This window comes from Morone saxatilis, unplaced genomic scaffold, assembly GCF_004916995.1.
Source record: "Morone saxatilis isolate NCDOM2014 unplaced genomic scaffold, NCSU_SB_2.0 Contig16, whole genome shotgun sequence".
Classification (NCBI taxonomy): Eukaryota; Metazoa; Chordata; class Actinopteri; family Moronidae; genus Morone; species Morone saxatilis.
The window spans coordinates 21,789,606-21,810,284 of NW_023339718.1; the positions used below are offsets into that span (position 1 = coordinate 21,789,606).

General features: G+C 40.1%; 2 protein-coding genes across 2 annotated transcripts in view; one reads left to right on the forward strand and one right to left on the reverse strand.

Moving 5' to 3' along the window:
* LOC118325590 (GTPase IMAP family member 8-like) overlaps positions 1-4,110 on the forward strand; it is a 7,639-nt gene extending 3,529 nt beyond the window's left edge. The window contains exons 3-4 of the mRNA XM_035658309.1: positions 1,791-1,927; positions 2,125-4,110. Coding sequence (XP_035514202.1) covers positions 1,791-1,927; positions 2,125-3,617 — 1,630 coding nt within the window. The 3' untranslated portion in view covers positions 3,618-4,110. The remainder of the gene's footprint in view (positions 1-1,790; positions 1,928-2,124) is intronic.
* A 95-nt stretch (positions 4,111-4,205) lies between these two features.
* piwil2 (piwi-like RNA-mediated gene silencing 2) lies at positions 4,206-20,235 on the reverse strand. The gene is made up of 24 exons (XM_035659226.1): positions 20,094-20,235; positions 17,894-18,318; positions 17,694-17,793; positions 16,713-16,824; positions 15,877-16,046; positions 15,599-15,689; positions 15,167-15,277; positions 14,057-14,174; positions 13,661-13,785; positions 13,149-13,229; positions 12,948-13,061; positions 12,004-12,192; positions 11,762-11,846; positions 10,812-10,904; positions 9,918-10,058; positions 9,205-9,318; positions 8,751-8,939; positions 7,896-7,997; positions 7,688-7,804; positions 7,338-7,426; positions 7,069-7,174; positions 6,611-6,864; positions 6,048-6,155; positions 4,206-5,695 (listed from the first exon to the last, which is right to left on the reverse strand). The coding sequence occupies exons 2-24, from the start codon at positions 18,272-18,274 to the stop codon at positions 5,539-5,541; spliced, it is 3,147 nt and encodes a 1,048-aa protein (XP_035515119.1). The 5' UTR covers positions 18,275-18,318; positions 20,094-20,235; the 3' UTR covers positions 4,206-5,538.
* Between the last annotated feature and the right edge of the window lie 444 nt (positions 20,236-20,679).

Consider the following 20,679-nt stretch of genomic DNA (forward strand, 5'->3'; position numbering starts at 1 on the left):
CTCTAGTAGTTGAGTTAAGAGAACGCCATACGTCTGCCACTGCATAATCTTTAAGAAAATTGTTTATCGCCTTTGCCGACCTGGATGTAGTTATTTGTCTCTTGGTCTATCCAACATTGGGTTTTGGGTTTGGGTGTTGAAGTCACCTCCAGTTATCAGATGGTGAGAGTCAAGGCTCGGGATGGATGACAGAAATCTAACAAAAAAACTCTCATCATCATAATAAGGAGCATAGACATTAGCCAGCACTACAGCAGTATTGAATAAAGTTCTGGTCCCCTGTTGGTCAAAATATCAATGTAGAATTACATTAACACATATTGCTAAACCCTGTTTGCAACCAATGTGCACAGATTAATATACTGTAAAAGAAAAGTACAATTGCTCAGTAAGAGTGCATTCATGGCAATAATGGATCTCACCACTCTTATTAACAGTTAGTTTCTATTCAGTGTAATAAATGTATGCCATGAACTACTTTAATTTTAATATTAAATAACATCAATAATTAGCCCCTATGTGTCCAAGTAGCCTATTAATATATCACCATTAGTTGTTGCCATGAGCTCAAATCAATGTCTCTCAGCTTAGTGTATTTGTGTGTTTTATCAAGGCCAGTATGGACAGGAAGAATAACACACGCATCAACTCTTTTAATGTACATAAATATATATAAGTGAGTCTTGTATAAAAATAATCTCAAACATTTGATCCTGTCTATTAACTAGACTAAACTAAAGGACCCTAATGCACATGTAAGACAGCCAATTTGAGTAAAAGGAAAGCCTAGAAGTAGGATTATTGATCTGGAAAACTGGCCCAAATCATCTTAAGATTTGAAACATTGGTGGGGAATTTTGAAGTTCTTAATGGCAGACAGATTTTATCTGAGTCTAACTTGAAGAAACTGACTTCCTTTCTAGTTGTGAATCCATTTGAGATGTAAAAGAAAGCATGAGCTGTGATTCATCTGCTGATCATCAAAGTCTGACAAAACAGGAACCCGTCCACTGCTGACTTGGAGGTCAGACCTCCTGGTAAGTGGTAAATGTTTGATAAATATAATAATAAATATAATAATATAATAAAAAGCCTCAATCAATGTTAGAACATTAAACTGACACCAATTTCATTGTTTTTTTTTTTTTGTAGGGCTGAAACCTATCATGGAAGCTTCAAGAAACCTTTTCAGCAGCTGTGAGTGAATTTATTACACATGGTCATCATCATATACGTATAAGATCTATAAGGTCAATTTGGATTTGTAATCGGTTTTTTATTTCATAGTGTTCAAAAGAAACCTGTCAAACAACCCATCACCAGCAAACAGAAAAATTAACCGATGTATTTAAAGATTGTTCCATCCAGTCCATAACATGACATAAGATAGTGGAAATAGTGGCAATAGGCAATAGTGGAAAATATCACATGGACCAGTAAAATACAATATTTGACAGAAAAATGACTAAAACCTACGTTTCTGAACTACATTAGTGTAATTATTTTATCTGTAGGACATTTTAATGTCAAACTTCAGCTTGAATTGGCCCCCTGCTGAAGTATCTCAGTGGTTTGCAAAACACAAAATATATCTTTCTTTGCTGTATTACAGCATCTGCCTTCAGGATTGTGCTGTTGGGGAAAAGTGAAGATCTAAAGATAACGCTTGGCAACTTCATCCTTGGAAAGCAATTTTTCCACAAACATACCCAAATCAACCACTGTATGGCCATCTGTGGAGAGTGGAAAGGAAAACCATTAACAGTGGTGAAAACTCCAAACATGTTCAGTCTGTCTGAGGAGGCCGTGAGAAGAGAGATGAAGAGCTGTGTGACTCTGTGTCCTCCTGGACCAAATGTTCTTCTGCTGTTAGTGAAACCTTCTGATTTCACTGAGGAGAACAGACAAACACTGAAGTTCATCCTGAGTTTGTTTGGTCAAGATGCTTTAAAATACTCAATGGTCATCACCTCAGATGAGGGGAATGAAACAAGTTTCCATGTGAATCAGCTTCTTATAGACTGTGGAGGAAGACACTACAGCATGGTTGAAGACAACCACACATTGTTAATGCAGAAGATTGAGAACATTGTGCATGAAAACAAAGAACCTCTCACTTTTCAGTGAGAACATCATCAAACCAGCTTTGGAACTCTGGTCTGACCCCTGTGGGAGGAGAGACTTCAGCAGCCAAGGCCATTTTGGGTCGGACAGAGCTTCAATCAGCTTCCAACTCAAGTGTTAAAAATCAGGGAGAGGTGTGTGGACGTCAGGTTTCTGTGGTGGAGCTGCCTGTCTTGAATGGAAAACCTCAGGACACAGTGATGAAGGAATCATTTAAGTGTATGACCATCTGTAAGGGCGTCCATGCCTTCATCCTGGTCCTACCTGTGGGTCCCCTCACTGATGAAGACAAGGGAGAGTTAGAGACCATCCAGAACACATTCAGCTCTCGAGTCAATGACTTCACCATGATTCTGTTCACTGTGGACTCAGATCCTACAGATCCAGCTGTTGATACATTTCTGAAGAAAAACAAGGACATCCAGGAGCTCTGCCAGAGCTGTGGAGGAAGATATGTTGTTCTCAACATCAAGGACAAGCAGCAGATCCCAGAACTGTTGGATTATGTGGAAAAGATGAGCGTTGCTAATTCCAGATGCTTCACAAAGGACTTGTTCACAATGGCTCAGATGGAGAAACTTGTAGAGCAGGAAAATGCTAATTCAAGACTTAAAGCTGAACTGCAGGAAGTTAAACAGAGGAATGAGATTGGAATTGACGAAAATCCGAGCAGAGAGTGTCTCAGGATGGTGCTGATTGGGAAGACTGGCAGCGGGAAGAATTCCACAGCAAACACCATTTTGGGCAAAAAGCATTTTAAACCCAGAATTGCCCCAAAGCCAGCAAACACGTCTTGTGAGGAAGCAAAAGGAGAGATTGATGGCCGACCCGTTGTTGTAGTCAACACCCCTGGCTTGTTGGACACACCTCTGACCGATGAAGAAATTCAACAGGAGCTTCTCAAATGCATCAGCATGTTGGCTCCTGGACCTCATGCGTTCATAGTAGTGCTGCAAATGGGAAACATAAAAGAAGAAGAAACAGACTCTGTGAAACTGATCAAAAAGGTTTTTGGAAAGAAGTCAGGAGACTTCATCTTCATCATATTCACCAGAGGTGATGCTCTGGACGATCGGTCAGTTGATAGTTACATCGAAGATTGTGACGACTTTGTCAAACAACTCATCAAGGACTGTGGAAACCGATTCTTGGTCTTCAATAACAAAGATGACACAGACCGCACACAAGTCAGAGAGCTGGTGAACAAGATCGAGGCCATGGTGAAGGAAAATGGCGGCAGCTGCTACAACACTGAGCTGTTGGAAAGGGAAGTTATGGAAAAGGAACAGATGGAGTCACAGAGTGTCAACACAAGACAACTTGTAGAAAAGATCAGAAAACTAGAGGCGAAAATATCTCAATTGGAACACAGTGCTAAACAACAAGGGGAACATAGTCGGCTGAAATTGGAAGAGGAAATAAAAAAACTGAGAGAAGAAATGGAAGAAAAGAAGCAGAAACATGGAGAAAAATCCCAATGCTTCATCCTTTGAGTCCACCTCTTAGAGAAACAAATTTAAATGTTTCAGATTTATTTTACTACTCGCATTGTCAGTGTTTTTTGCTCTCTCTGCAAGTTTTACTGCCAGATCATTACCAAAGACATTTCCACATTAGCGGTGAAGTCAACAGAGGGACATTCTAGAGTTAATGAATGAATCAACTAGGAAAAAGCCATCTCTGATTTAAAAAAAATGTTCTTTGCCAATTGGACTGGACTCTGGATAAGGGCTGTCTCCAAAGGGGGTAATAATTGATAGACTGCTTATAGTAGCACCGTGAATCAAAACATGATGTGATCTTACCTCATTCCACAGAACATTCCTCAATGACTTTAACTTACAAATGACGTTGACTTTTGAGATTTTACTGCCTAATGACTTTTTACACCTATGATTTAGTCACTACTTCTCCTTTTTCATGTTTTGCTTTTTGTTTTGTATTATTTCAGCTCCACACATTTGTAATCTATAATCTAATGAAAATACAAAATGCCAAAGTGGACTCTCACAGTACATCATAAAGGCAAATACAGGTACATTTATTTTACACAAATATTTTCTCCAACTAGGTTTGGCCTACAATAAATTTTGACAGTGCTGTTCATGTATCATGTTGAAATTTTGCACCAGGAAATTACAGTATAAATTTAATGTATCCAATTTAGGTAGGGTGGTTTGATTTCATAAGCTAATCATTTTGCACTGATGTTCTTTAAAGGCCATTAAAAACCATGAACTTTGTTGGACTCCTGTTTTTAGTTAGTGTGTGTTGCCTTGCCAGCTTAGGTAACCCCCTTCTACTAGTATTAGTCACCTTTTGTTTACTTACACTTTCTCAGGTCCTGTCTGCAATTTGGTCCACCTTTGAACCGTAACATTTTCCTACAAGAGTGGAGGGTTTTAATCTCCATGGTTTTGAAATGAGATGTTCAGTCACACATGGGTGTAAGGTTATGGTGTCCAATTAAATTAATATATATAATGTCAGAAAAGCACAAATATAAATAATGCAATAAAAGAAGGCTAAATTCAATTAAAATGCTTTAAAAGAAAACCTAATGATTGAAGATGATCGCAGGGAACAGAGTGCCTTTAACATTACTGAAACTCCGTTCAGCCACAGGCTTTTTCCAGGTACATAGCTGGGCACAAGTGATGTTGGTGTAAGGCAATCTCCTCTGCCATATAATGTCTTCATCGCTTTCATTATGGTCCACCTTTGCTTCTTTAACTGACAAATAAAACATATCTAACCAGAGCAGAAAGGTATAGTATATATTTTTTCTAAAAATAAATGTCAAGATTCTGGTCCATGTGTCCTGCAAATGCTATGTCCTCAACTCACCTGAACCATCATAATCACTCCATAATGTGTTTGAGGAAGAAAAAAAAAAGACTCATGTTTCATAAACTGATTTATAAAGTACAAAATTGTAAATAAAAATTTGTCACAGTGAAAGGGTGTGAACATTAACAGAACTGTAATAATTATGCCACAGGAACAGCACCCCCAAAACACTGAAAATCAGACAGTCAAAACTTTGTAAACGTTGGGTCAGTACTCATCTTAAACTTAACTGTTACTTTTTTCCACTAGACTTGAAACTAAAATGTGCCTATACTAATATGCCACACATTGTAATTACTGCAGTAATGCAATACAGTGTTACATTCACAAAAAGCATCAGCCCTTATGAAGGTGTGAGAGGCGAGGCAGCCTTCTCAGAAACATCACTAGTAGTGATCTATGTGGGAGTCCTGGGTGAAATCTACAGAATACGTTAAAGTGCCACATGTCAATAATCAATCACTCATTCATTCAAATGAGTTGCTTGTCATTCAGCATCGTCTTTCATCACAGCTGCTTGTGCTGTGACCGGAGCAGTTTGCTTGTGGCAGTAACTGGTGCAGCTCAAAGGAAAAAGAGCTTGTCCGACAGCTGGATGGCCGGCTCTGAGTGCAGGTACTGGCCAGACAGGTAAGCCAGTTTGTGGGCATACTTGCACGGTGCTGGAACACGAATGGTACCTGGCCAGTTCCAGTACAAATGGCACATCTTGAAAGTCAGCCTGTTGTGGGACCAGAGCAACAATGTTAAATGTGACTAAACAAACATCAACGTTAAAGTCTTTTATCATTCATATATATATATATATATATATATTCATATCATTATCCTGAATGCAGGTGGATGCAGCGAGGTCCATATAAAATATAAATATATAAATAAATATGGTCTTTTTATGTGTTGTTTTTCACCACTTCAATGAACTTCAATAAAAACTTTCAAAAAGTACTGTTCTGCTGAAGAAACATTTATTAGCTGGTTAAAAAAATTCACCATTTACTGATAGCATAGAATTAATGACATGTTTTAAATGTGCACCAGTAGTCAGAACGATGCTTAGTGGTTATTAATACCTTTGCAAATGGTCTGGTGTGAGGTTTGCTGTGTTGTACAAAGAGATGTAGTGAGTAGGAAGTCCACAGCCCTGGCGGATGTGATGTGCCATCAGATAGAAGTCCACCCTGAATAAAAAAAAAATATATATTACAAAACCCTTTAGCATTAGACCCTAAGAACCAACAGAAGTTACATTGAGTCTCTGCTGGTCTCCTCATCAACGTGCACATATTTACTACTGTTGCCAGGAGATGGTGCTGCAGCCTTTTTGATGTACGCAGGTAAACAAGATAAAAACCAGTGGCCCTCTTCCATTATCCCTCTGGCCTGCTCATACAGCACTGGAACAATCTACTTCCTTTATTTAAGAATGATATTTTTGTGATATGCTCACATAAATTCTCTTCCTATATTATACTCAGACTGCACATTAATTGTACCACAAACTGGAAACATCTCACAGCACCTTTTTCCTCTTTCCAACGGCACTGCTTGTGTAAAAGCTAATTAAAGCAGAAAACAGGACGTCTGTGGCCTAAGGCTGGATTCACCACTGCTTCAAGAAATGCAGCCGACTGACCAGTCTCTCTGGGTGAGGGTGTGATCCAGAACAGTTCCAGGTGGAGGTGTGCCAAAGTTGTTTGCATTACAGCAGTAGAGGGTGGTGCTTATGCGCTTCTGGACTACAATGAAGACCAGCTTGGGCTCATAGCTGGGGAAAGTCTCAAAGCATTTGATCAACTGTGGGATCTCGTACTGCTCCACCATCATCAGCTGACCGTCTGACACACCATCCCGATACACCACAATCTTCTCTGGCAAATTGTGGTTCACCTGCACAAACAAATACATACACAGAGGGCCAGTGGTTTATTTAATTATGGCTTATTTTATGGAGATGCTGATCCAGCTGAGAGGAACAGACAAAACAAGGGAGGGAATGTCTGTCCCAGTCATCGGTCAGTCTTGCCTGAAAGGATTAGTTGTGTTTCAGGGAGGGGGGGCGGGGGTGGCGGCATTTTATGTATTGTATGTTACCTCGTAGTACTTCTGCAGTGCAGCCAGAAAGCAAACTCTGAAGCCATTGATCAGCTCCTCAGTGGGTGTCTGGAAAGTAACTCTGGAGTACCAGCGGGTCAGTGAGCTGGAAAAAGGAAAAAGCAAATGCATTTCCATTAGGACTGAAGTACCACAGGTGCTGCGCGAGAAAAGGTGAAATACATGGTGGCTCTCCAAAACACAAACAAATAGCTACTGAGAAAATATTAAATCCAAACAACCAAAAGTGTGTGGAAAAATAACTTTACCTGTTCACACTTGCGACAAAGCCCATGACTGACTGATGTGCCTTGCTGGTGTCATGGTGGACATCAACTCCCACCACCATCAAGTGTTTCTATTCAAGTGAGATAGATTCATTATTTCTCCACTGACTGCAGTGATGTTTTGACTTCATATTATTCACATCAACAGTTTTGTAATGCTGTTCCAATAATACTCCTTTAAATGATGCATCGTTATCACAAGGTACTGGTAAATACTTGGTTCATGAACCATAATGTACCTACCACATTATTGGACAGAAAAATCACAATTAAGATGATATTCCCCACCTCATCCAACTGTCTCGTCCCAGTAGATAAGGCATGACACTCACCAGAGGGACACTGACAGTCCAAAGTTCTCCTCCTAACTTGCTGTTCATCTGCAGGAGTATCTTTTGGGCAACACTCTTCAGCTTCTGCTGCTGGGAAATTGTCCGCACATTGATGGCCTGACAACAAATAAGAAAAAAAAGACTATATATATCATTCAAAATCATTTCAAGAAAAGCCATGCACAAACACTCGACAAACATTACAAACCTGGGATGGGATGGGACTTTTGACACAGCAGAGCTTCTTAATGGCACTGTAGAGATCGTCTCTGTTGCCGACCATGATGCACACTACGAGCTGCATATTGGGCTGTAAACACATAATGAAAACTTACTCAGGATGGACAGTAAACATTTCAACATGGTCAAACTTGTGCTGCTGCTTAAGTATCTTTCTAGATATTTTAAAGAGATGATCTTTCAGAGAAATATGGATAAAAAGGATATGCTGAATTCAGTCATATTGTCCATGGTTTTCCAGCGTGCTGCCTGGAAAACCTGTTAGCAGCCATGTCAACGCAGTTTGCAGTTAACATGCAAAATCATTCAGGGCTTGACAGTAAATGCTGCTTTGGTTGCCCAGGGCAACCAGAACAACCACTGTCATTTTGCAGTCTTGTTTCTGCAAAAAAAAAAGTTTTTAGATGCCAGCAACTATTCAACTGCTATTCCGTCACAGCAAGAGCATGGATTTGTTTGTGAATGCAGCGAGGACATTAATATAACACATATCTAATCTTTTATGTATTTAAAAGACAACACAAATGTCAGTAATACTCCACTGCAAGACTCTGACCTGTTGATTACCCCTGAACTACAACAGCTTGTGCTCTTTTATACGGAGCAGCACAACAGATGGATTAAAATGCAAATAAAAATGAAATCCTGTATTTTCTATGACTGAGCATGGTCGCATATCTGCAGTGATAAACACTGCTATAGCATTCGTTTTTACTTTGAAGTAAAATGACATGTTTTGAGTGTTTCCACAGACTCGGCTGAACACTGTCAGCATTACTTCTTTTTAATAAACTACTCGTTAAGCTGATCTAAATGTCGTTACCTCGCTGGTGAGCTGAGAGTGGATGCTTTTGACGTAAGTCTCAGTGCGATCATCCCTCAGCTCCACGCGTATGGGTCGCTCCAGTCGCACCCCAATAGGCCCGGCCACCTTTTTAAAGGTGGAAACCAGCTCCTCAGCCTGCTCTGCGCAGCGCCGAGGGTAGAAGATGGCCCAGATATTCAGTGGGATCTAAGAGTAAGATGGGTCAGTTGGTGAAGAAATGAATACAGCAGCCATTCCTGAAGCTGAGGCAAAATAACATCTGTAGTTATACGCTGATGCTTGAGGAGGGCAGATAGCAACTGTGGCCACCATCACAGATACATACAAAGATTACTAGTACATCTACCGTGAAAGAAATCAGGAGAGTGCTTCCTCAACTTTGTAAATGTAACCGCTGTATTATGTTAATGGTAAATGAGGAGGGAGCACCAGAAATTTCTCCAACACTCACACAGCTAATAGAAGCATCCCTGACGATCTCTCTGGACCAAGATACATCGGCACTGGTTGCAAAGGAGGAAGACTGCAGACAGATGGTTTCTACAGGCAGAGTTCTGCCTTTAATCTACAAGACATGAATACAATACACAATAGACTGTCAAAATAAATGGAAGTGTGGTAAGGAGACAAAAATGGACAAGGGAAACATACACTGTAAAAACCAGGAGCAAAACAAAAGAAGACAAACACTGGAGTCTAATGTCTGCTTTACTGCTATCGGCCGGTCAAGCAGCATTTAAGACATACTTTAAATAATGTTCCTCAGGACCACCCTTCCTTTGAGTCAGTCCTGTTTAATGACTAGAACTGGCTCCGACCAGGATGATAACCAGTGCTTCTAAAGAAACATGATTTGCAGTGACTTCAAAGATGAAGGACTGTTTCTCTGGTTTTACATTTTTATGTGTTTTGTAGACGGACATAAAAAATGAATTAAATTAGTCGAAAGTATTGTTGGACTGAAAAGGACTGTGATATTAGGCAAACACTGAAGTCATTATATTCAAAAAAAGCCCACAGACACTTTGCATCACTTGCCAAGTGAGAAAACTATGAACTGCATTTTTTGCAATATATGGACTTCAAAAGTGTTTCTCCTTCATGACATGTACTCTCAGTATGAAGTATTCAAAGCTGAATCTCAAAATAACAGCAGAGCCTCACCACCAAGATTTCAGAGTCCATCTCCAGTCCCCATCGGCTGAGCTCCTTCAGACTCTCAGGGTTGGCGCTGATGTTCTTCAGAAGCTGTTTTATTGAGTGGGTGTGCTGCTCTCCGCTCACATTGATGTGCATGGTCAGGTCCTACAATATATGGAAAAGACATCTCACTGAGTCCGTTTCTACAAGTTCTTTTATTACCAATTTGTATTCAAACACTTTCAGACCTGTATCCCCTGAGATAACACATAATATAGTTCCACAGTTTCTAATCACCATCTAAGCACCATTTAGACTTTGCATTTCCTGTTTATTAGGGTTTGGGGAAGACATGGTTGACCTTTTATAGTGAGAAGCTTAAAACAATATGAAATGTTTAACTGGACCATTCTGACTGGTGTTAATTACCTTACAATTACACATTATACTGACTTACACTCTGGTATTACTTGGCTAGATGTTAACATCAACAGTCAGAGTAAAATGTTCACCTCTTTAAACTTGTTATGAGAAGAAGGCTATAATTAAACCTGGCAGCCCTTGGGGCTTAGACTTAGACTCTTAGTCATTTTGATAAGACGTAATTGTTCAGGGCACATCCAGTCCTAAAGATCTGATTTTTTTTATTTGGCCTTTTACACCTTTATTGGGTAGGACAGCTCAAGTGTGACAGGACAGGGGGGGAGAGAGGGGGGGGGACAATATGCAGCAAAGGGCCCTAGCCTGGAATCAATCCCTAAGGACTCAGCCTTAGTACATGGGGCTCACGCACTGCCACCGTAGCATTTTTTATTTTATTTTATATATAGTGACATAATCTGTACTGCTGCGTAATGTAGAAGTTTAAAGATATAAGACCAGCCTCTGAGAGGAAGAACATTGTGCTGACAGATGTACCTTCATAGCTCTGAAGTCCTTCCTCATTTTGTCAGGGATTCCCGTCATGAAGGAAAGCTCTGGCACTAAAAGGATCTCTCCAGTGATGATTTGCTGCAATAAATCAACATTATATAACTATATCATTATCAATTATTATTATTTCCTCTTTGTATCATTATGCTTCTGATGGACTAATGAACAACGTACAGTACTCATTTGTACAGTATATGGAACCAGTATTACTGATTCAGGTGTTAAAGCACGTAAAGCAATTATTTGAGAGTTTTAGTGCATTTACAGTTTTTCTTATTTGCTTCAACACATTTGTCCTTTTAAAAGTTACATTTTTAAAACAGTACACACACACACACACACTCTGAAATTTTCTCATAAAGTTTACTTGATTCTTTTATTCTTGTGTGCAGGTCTGAACTGATGTGCATGACCTACATTTAGCATCTAGACAGTTTTTTATTGTACTGTATCAGATTTTTCTATTGCCCTCTGCCATGGTCTCTTACTCTCCTTACGTGTCTTTGGCCTCTAGGAACCATGCTTGCTAAGAGCAACACACATCTTTAATAGATGGAGGACTGATTGCTAATTAAAGAGCTGTGCAAATGAGTTTCACACAGGTACATTAGCTGTGAATGAGGTTTTCCTTGTGTGAACTAAAGTGTTAACACATTGCTACAGAAGGCTTCTGCTGTGCTAAGGGGGTGACAATGAAGATCAAGTGAATCCCAGTGTCATTAAACGTGTCTCAGCAATTAAAGAAAACTAACGTCCTGACATGTCTTGGTTGCAAGACTTATTGTAGCCACAGGGTGGCATGCTGATGCAAGAATTCAGTTCATGTGAACTGAGCGTTCTTGTTTGAGGAGCTTTACTTTATCATTCGAAGAAATCTAGCTGACTGTGTGTCTTAAGCATTTATTAAAATAACTGATGCTGAAGACAGGTTTTACCTTCCCTCCTGGCTTGGACCTCTCCTTCGGCCGATGCATGAGCAGAGGCTGGTCCATCTCTTTGATTGTAATCCCATAGTTCTTGCTGTTAAAATGTGGAAGACCAAGAAACGCAATGCAAAGTCATTATATGAAAAAAGAAAATATTAAGACTTTCATTGCTGCTCTGATTATAATAAACTGTCATGTTGATGCACAAATACTTTAGTGCTCAGTTTGGATGAATTCGGGAACAGTCTTACCTGTAGTATTCCACAAAGGTGGTTTTTGTGCCATCCATCAAAGTGAAGGTGTCTTTGGGGGACTTGTTCCACTCAATGGCATCAATACGGTATGTGCGGTTGTTGTAGCGAGTGATGACGATGCTGCCAATGAGTTCTTTGGTGCATTCATCTTGGAAGTTCTCTTTGCTCTGTTGGTACAACATGTTCCTGGGAGACAGCAGTGGCTAAAGGTCAGTTCTCTACTTTCTATTTTAACAGATGGCACAAACCTGAGGCAAGATTTATTCGGTTTATAAATAATCTATTGTCACAACGGATAGACTGTTTGGTAATTCGCTGTCTTCCAACTCACCTCTTAACCCAACCACATTCCCAGAGGGAAGGGTTACAGGTTGAGCAGGGTTTTCACAGTTCTGCCTCAAAGGACGGATGCACTAAGACCATCACATCTTACAAACTGGTATTGTAATATTTATGACTATATCACAGAATATGACATCAATATAGCTCTGTGTGGCTTGCTCATGGCATATTCAGTGTTGTTCAAACTTGTATGAGCATGTCAGAGTACCCATATAGAAGACATTCAGAAGAAATAGAATAAGACGCACTGGATTTTATTATAGCATCCAGATAGAACCCCCCCCCCCCCCAATATCGGCAGATTTCCGCCCAGCTCATGGTTGATGTTTAGTGAGTTTGAATTGTGTGCTTTCAAATTATCAACAGAAAGCTGGGAAGACTTTTTGGAGCACAACTGGGCCCTATTACTAAATCAGGAAAAGTAAACAACAACTAAAAAGAGATTATTTAATATAATATAATATAATATAATATAATATAATAACAGTTTTGGTTGAAAATACAAGTTTACAAAACTAAATGCTTGACTTATGATTATAAATGGATCTGTGAATTTGTTACTATTTGTATGCTACTGTTGATTTGCTGCATGAACTCACATGACATCCAGCACAGAGTCATTCCTCAAGACTTTGTGAGACACATCCACGCACAGGTACAGGCCTCCATCTGTACGTTTGATACCGGTTGAATAGCCTGGCCACACTTGCAGCCTACAAAAAAAGACAAACAGGATAATGAATGGAGTTGCCATGATATTAGCTGGTGTCTGCCATCTGATGTTACAACTCAATACCTACCGGTGTTTTCCAAGAATGACCGCGCTTTCTGGATCGTAATGATTTCGACCCACCAGCTTCAGTCCAATGATCTTCATTACCCTTGAGAAACACGAACACTGCGTCAAGTCCAGTTAATTCAACGGTCTAATAGTAACATATGACAGTAGCATAATTCCTACAGTAATTATCTCTGCTTAGGTTATTTCATTAAAGGGGTTTAATACAAGTAAAAAGACTCAATTTTCTAAAGCAGCCTTACTTTGAGTCAAACAGATTAGAAATCATTTTACAGCTCTTTAGTGGCTACATGCCACTAAAGAGAGACAATTGACAAATACTGTATGACTAACTACCAATTGTATTAACTTTAACTGTGTTTAAATTCTTAGATGATTATTGCCATTATCTTCTCTGGGAGTTTTTATTAAAGCCTACCTACTGAATACTGAAAGTGCTTCAATCTCATAACTTAATTGCAATCTAAAACTATACTGGTCAAACTCTGACCCATCAATGTAGGAGCCTTATACCTCCTGAGCACCACATTGTAAAACGGGATGCATAGATCCGAGTTGGGTGGCAAAATCTTCGTCATCTGGATTTTGATCTGTATTTCCTCGTTATCGGTCCGTCTCAAACTCTTGAGAAAAACCACCTGCATGTTATAAAAATATAATGCAAAAGAAGAGGAAAAAAGGAAAAGGTATTGAGTATAGCACTGTGACTTGCATACAGACGTTGCACTGTATGGTTCTGCACTAAGAAAACTCAATACATTTAAACTGCCAAACCTTGTATCAGTAGTTTTAGACCTTCGTAGGAACTCCGTCGTCTACATACACAACAATTCGAATCAACAATAATTAAAAGTTAACTGCAATACAATCCGTATAGTTGCTTTCCAAGTTAGCATCTGTGATACCTACGTCATTCAGCTTAACAGGCAGGTAGAGTATGGAGCCATCAAAAGCTACTACTTCCCCTGTGGTCGAGCGGTGATCTTTCATCATGCCAAAACGCATTGCCATCGATTCAACATTTGGACTGAAAGATAATGTTGAAAATACACAACTTATAAGAACACACACAGTACTTTCAGTCCCAATTACCAGAGTCAACTAACAATATCCATTCAACAAAGCTTTGGAACAGCCTTGTAGCACTAAGTGTGTCTCCTCTGGGATTTCATTAACAGTGCTTCAGTGTAATTCTAGCTTTGGTTGTTCACATCCATTTTTGGTTCATCATTAAAAAATAAATTAACTTTCATTATGGTATTTTGAGAGAGAGATAGAGATAGAGATAGATATAGAGATAGATAGACCTGGCAAGCTCGGGCTGTTATTAGAAGTGTCTGACTACATGACCATACAGAGAAATTAAATATTTTCTTTCCCTTTCGCTTGATCTGCTGCATGTCTAAACACGCTCAATGAGAAGTGTAATTCTGAAATCTCTGGAGAAGTGAGGTGACTTGAGGTGAGAGTACAGAAAACGTAGCTCAGTGTTATGTACACGATTTTTAATGTCATGGCTAATATATACACAATTTAGCTGATTTCAACAATGTGGATTTATATGAGCATGAGTAGGTGAATGCAGATGAAGGAGAAAGAGTGAGAGGACCAGCAGGCAGAGGACGGTGAACTGGTGGTGGTCCTGTAGGTGCTGTGGCCCTATGCCCACAGAGAGTTCAGAACCAGACTTCTCCTTGAGTGAGACTTAACACAGACCAGATCGAGGGAGCGTTCAAAAGACATCTCATTTCACTGTAGGTTCCTTTTACAGTTGGGTCACGAGACACAACTGCTTTCAAGGATTGCGTGACAGCCCGTTTCGTGGCTGCAGGCTGCACCGCCCTCGCTCAATACTGGACCAAATTCAAAACTTCTCAATTAGTCACCCTGATACAAAAACACGTGAAAGAAACTGCCCTTTAACTAACCACATCAGAACATATTCTTTCAGTCTGAACTTGAACACATATTTTCATTTCCACCAGCATATGGGAAACACATCAATGACACGATACTTACATGAATGTAACATGGTACTGATAAACTGCTTCATTCTTGCAACAGATCGAGATGTGGTTTGAGCCAATAGTTATAGGAGATCCTTTTGTTCCAGCCTTATTAGGCGGCTCACTGAGCAGAGGATACATGCACAAAAAGATCATTTGAGTACAAGACACACAAACTGTCAGTTATATTATGGCAAGTTTTATATTTGTTAAGTTTAAGTGAATAGTGGGCCTGACACAACAAGTGGATCTCAAAGAACCAGCACTGATAAGACCTGACTGATCAAATGTATTGTGTCACCTTACATATTTAAAATGTTGCACATGAACATGCCACGAAAACCACAGTCAACGGCCTGCTGACAGCCAATCATATGATCAATAAAAGTCAGCTTACTGTGCCAAAGCTCTAACTGCTAAATGCAAAGTATATAGGTGTACTTACTGGACAGCCTCCATTTTCAGCTCTGTCTCTGATGGGGCAACAGCAGCATGCTCCAGCACCTCTTGAGTTGGGGGCACCAGGGACATGGTGTCTTCACATTAATTGAATTTTAAAATACTTTTTCAGTCTCTTACATTAACATATAAGTACTTCTATGTAAGAAATCATGAACTGCATAAGACAATCAAACAACCAAACAGGAAAAAAAGGGGTCAATGCATTTTTGTGGTGAATATTTATTTTTATAACATTGGAATCTTTTTTCAAAGTATCCCTACCTCTGGGAGAAGTCTGAGCGTGTAGGGCTGCTTGCTGCTCAGAAAAGGACTCAACAGGACCTGCAGAAAAAGGAGAGAGTAGAGGTCGTCCTCTTCCTACTGTAAGCTGAGGCATCGCTGCTCTTCCAAGCCCCACCATCGTCTGCTGGGACAAACCTTGGCCATGGAAACTGTAACAGACCAGGGTTGCATATCAGTTTAGACATAATACTAATAATGGTTGGAGTAAGTCTGTATCAATGGTAGTTCTGAAACAATGTTCTTACTATGAAAAACAAGTCAATTGTTTTTGATAAATATTTGTATGTGCTACACGTCTTAGAAGTGATCACTGTAGACACGTATGATGCCCTTCAACGGAAGTTACAAGTAATATTTACTGTGGGTAGCCATTATGAAAAAAAAAAAATCTTAAAATCTGTGCACTTGAGTCGAAAGCTGCTCTGACATTTAGTGCTACACAGACTACTACACCACTTCAGTTACAGACACAAAAAAGTTGCTTCAGATCACGCTGCACACTTTTAGTGCAAGTGAGGCATTCAGTAATGTAGATAGTAGCAAAATTAAAATCCCTGCACACAGATCTGTTTATTAGGCATTTAACTCAAACTAATGCACTCAAACACAACAGAGCCCTGCAATAATTCCATCCTTCATAAGTGCTACAATGTTCACTTTTTGTTGAGACTTGTTTTAGAGACTGTGTGTCATTTTTGCAGAATGTATTATAGTTTGAGAGGCTGTATTGCTCTGCATTGGGCTGACAGGTGTTTCCAGGTGTTTTCAGGTGTTTTCAGCTATACACTGGATCTCGTCACTCCTCTGCCACCTACCTGCTGCCTCTGCCCATCACCTCTTCAGGTTGGTCGAAGCGCTCTGGGCTGCTGATGACGTGTGGGGCACGTTGTGGCTTCACATCTCCCATATCTCCAGCTGCTCCTCTTCCTGTTTAAATTTAACAACTCAGTTGGTATGGTTCTTCTGCACGGAACATACCAACAGCATAGCACAGGAACATGGATTGAACCTGCCCTCTCAGCTGATCTGAATGGATCAACATCTGTCCATTTACATTTACTCATGTCCTCCCGACCTTGGGTCAACAGAGGTCACTCACTGCCTGCCCTTTGACAGAGAAACCTAATTTAATGATATTGATTCTTTTTCATTTAATCAACTACCCAAATAGAGAGAGAAAATGAGAAAGCAAAGCATCCACAGGTGGGAGGTCAAGAGGTCAGAGAAAGCCTCAATTATACAAAAAATGGCTCTGCCACAAACAAATCAACTGGGGCTGTTTATACTGAAGGAACTGTTTTACCAGCACACACACACACAACACACAACATTTGATTTGATATTCTTTGTTGATAAGGACCACGATATTTCTTTTAACTGAGTAAAATCACTTTTAATTATTTATTTTCCCCGTCTATAAATGTTTATTAATTACATAGACAACATTTTATAACTATGTATGTATTTTCAATCAAATAAAACATATATAATTTCAGGAATTGATGCATTGATGATATGCTATTTTTCTAAACAATGCAGCAGTGTCTTTGTGCCATGAGAGGGTGCCAAAGCCTTATGAACCGTTACTAATACTCTTCCCCATCTGAGGAACATTCTACATTAGTGATGTACTAAGGGTTGATTATTCTCAAAAATAATGTTTATGATAATATAGTTTTTTTATATGCAGAGCTATCTATAAGCCATAATTAGACACTGTTAATGTATAGTTGCTCACAATAACCATCAATAAACCAATAACGGGTCCCAGTCCTGTTTAGGTTTGGAATACAGACCCACTGGTAGTGCTCCTCTTCCCCATGAGGTTAATGAGGGCTCGATGCCTATTCCTCTAAACATTGAGACCAGTACTGATGTTTGGGCAGGCACGTCAACCTGCAAAAAAAAAAGAAAAGAAAAAGTAGGACAATGACAATTCTAAAATTAAAAACATGCAAATGTTATATATGACCAAAGGCACATTTCTGCTTCCAACCTCTTTAGTTGCAGAGGACTCTTCTGGGGGGTCTCGCGTCATGGTTTCACAGGGAGCTTTATGTCCGTGCTGTGGCTCCAGACGAGGCAGGATTACGCCTCTTGCCACCCCTACCTTTGGTTCAGGGGCTGGGAAGAGAAGCGCTCTGGCCCGGCCAACTCCTCCATCATCAGGCTGCAGCAGCAGCCCTCTAGCTCGTCCCTGTGGGGTATCGCCAGGAGTGGGAAACCCTCTGGCTCGTCCTACACCAGGCCCTTCTGTAGAGAGCGGCAGCCCTCTACTACGTCCTACAGCCAGCTCCTGAGGCTGCAGTACTCTTCCGCGTCCCAACCACGGAACGCCCGTCATACCACTGAGGTCAGGAGGCGTTTTTGGATCCATTCAGTCAACTTGTGATATTCCCAGCTGACACAACAATGGGTTAACTGCAGGAAGAAACCCGTGGGATCAAAGTCTCATTAGTTGTATGGTACCACTGACAGCATGTATAATGGACAGAGCTTCTGGGTCTGTGAAGTGAAGCCAACGCGATAGTATCTTAAACCTGCATTCTATGTAAAGGCCAGCAGGGGGAGCTCCACAGTAGAAACCGAGACCATGCACTTGTCACTTCATTTATTAGCTCAGTAAACAGTTTCCTAATGAGTTCATTCAGTAAACGACGGTCCTTCTCAGTGACACACAAAACTTGGATCAAACTAGGCAATGCTGATCAAATACAAATCAAGATTGTGTTCCTTCTTTTCAGATTTCTCACCTAAAAACGTTTCAAGATATATTATGAAGTCTGGATTAGAATCCGCTGTGAAAGACACCACCCTTTCACCAACTCTTAGATATTCTGAGCGATACAGATTCCTAGTCTAACAGTACGCCACTGTTTTGTGTTTGCGTTGCCACGGGACGCTGAACATCACCAACTGAATAAAGAAATTCATTGTTTTTCCTGTTAACGTCAGGTGATATTAACACTTTAACTGTGTGACTTGACTATGCTCGGACTCACTGCTTTTTACACTGCAGGCGTGATGATTTAAACATGTATTCTTCTGTTAGTATTTATTGCAGATAATATTAAAGTCAACTGTTCTATGTGAACTTGTTAGAAATAAACAGAGTGCAGCAGCCAGCATTCATCTCTTGCCTTGTGTTCTTGTTGCTTTTTGCTATAACGGTTTTTCTTGTATTCTCCATAGCTTTCCTTTATAACGAGCTGTTCCTGCATATATATGTGTATATATGTGTGTGTGTGTGTGTGTGTGTACTGTCAGTGGGCTGACGGGCAGCACTCAGTTGGTCCTTTGTGTACAAATGACGCGCCAAACAGCAGCGCGCGCACAGCCTGATGAAGCAAACCTGGGTTAACAGAGGAAGATGATGAACACCATGGTGACATCCATTATCTCTGATTGGGATTCATGGGGTTCGTCGAGCCAGCTCACGCAAACAGGAGCCTGGCCACGTCGACCCGTGACACACCCCTCCTCCAAGCACAGGTTGTTGTGTTTAATGATGGTAGTAAAGTCCCAAACTGCATTAAACCACATCTGCCTCTACTAACACCGCCCTGGTTAGAAGTAGAGATACACAACTCAAGCTAACCTAACGGACACTGTATTTAGGACTATTCAGTTAATTCAGAGACTGTTTCGTTCACTCAGTCAACCGTAAAAAGACCACTTTAACCACTTTATGTGTCCAGTTTACCAACATGTTTAACTTTGACTAAAGGACCAGCTATGTTTCATTCTAATAGAAGTTTACTAACAGTGGCTGTAAAAGAGGAGACATGACGGCATGGGGAATAAACTAGCTAATTATACTTCATTAGACTTAATGTCAGGTAAAAAAAAATACAGAAATAAACGTTTTTATTTATTTGTCTGACTTCAAAGCTAACTTAATTAGCTAGACATTATGGCGCCAGCATGCCTTTACCATATAACTAACACTAACAGGAGACATCACGCTTCACCGTTGCGTCGTTAGCCCGGCACAACATTGAACACAGCTACGACACACAGTACGTTAGCTAGCTCACTGAAACACGTGTTGAAGGAAATTACACAGAGGACGGTGACAACCACTAAAAATTAAATTAAATACAAGCTAATTACTTTTCGAAAACTGAGCAATATGTGTCATATGTTCAGGACACAAGGACACATGCTCGTTATATTGTTAGAGCAGGAGAACTCACATACAGTCGAGGGATATGTCTCCAACCGGGCACAGTACGTCAAACCCAAGCTAAAATAACCCAACAGAAAGGGTTTATAGTCGGTGTCTTCCCTCCAACACCCGTATTGGATAATCAGCAGATTCTGCAGCGAGGCATTGGTTTACTCATCCTGTCAATCTTTTATTGTTCATCTAAATGAGGATGGGGGAAATTGCTTTGTCGCCCTCTGGTGGTCGTCACCTGTGTACTTCAGGTGTAACCTACAGACCTGAGCAATTTGATTCACTAGTGTTTGACGTTGTGTACATAATGTGCACAGTGACAGCAGCAGTCTATTCATGTCAGTGACCTACCATGTTCTGTATTCACTTTGTATGCAGACTCGTGAGGTGCAGTCAGTCCAGGTTGGCTTCCTTGGATTAATTAGCCTAAATAATGCAAAAATTATTCAATCTTGATTTTATCCAAGTTATGCAATCAAGCTGATGTAGTTTGCGACCCCAGATGACCTGATTAGAAAACTCATGTAAAGCAGAATGCTGTCTAATGAAATTGTATATTTATGTCAGTTAAAATTGCATTTGGCCTTTTGCTTGTTTTTTCA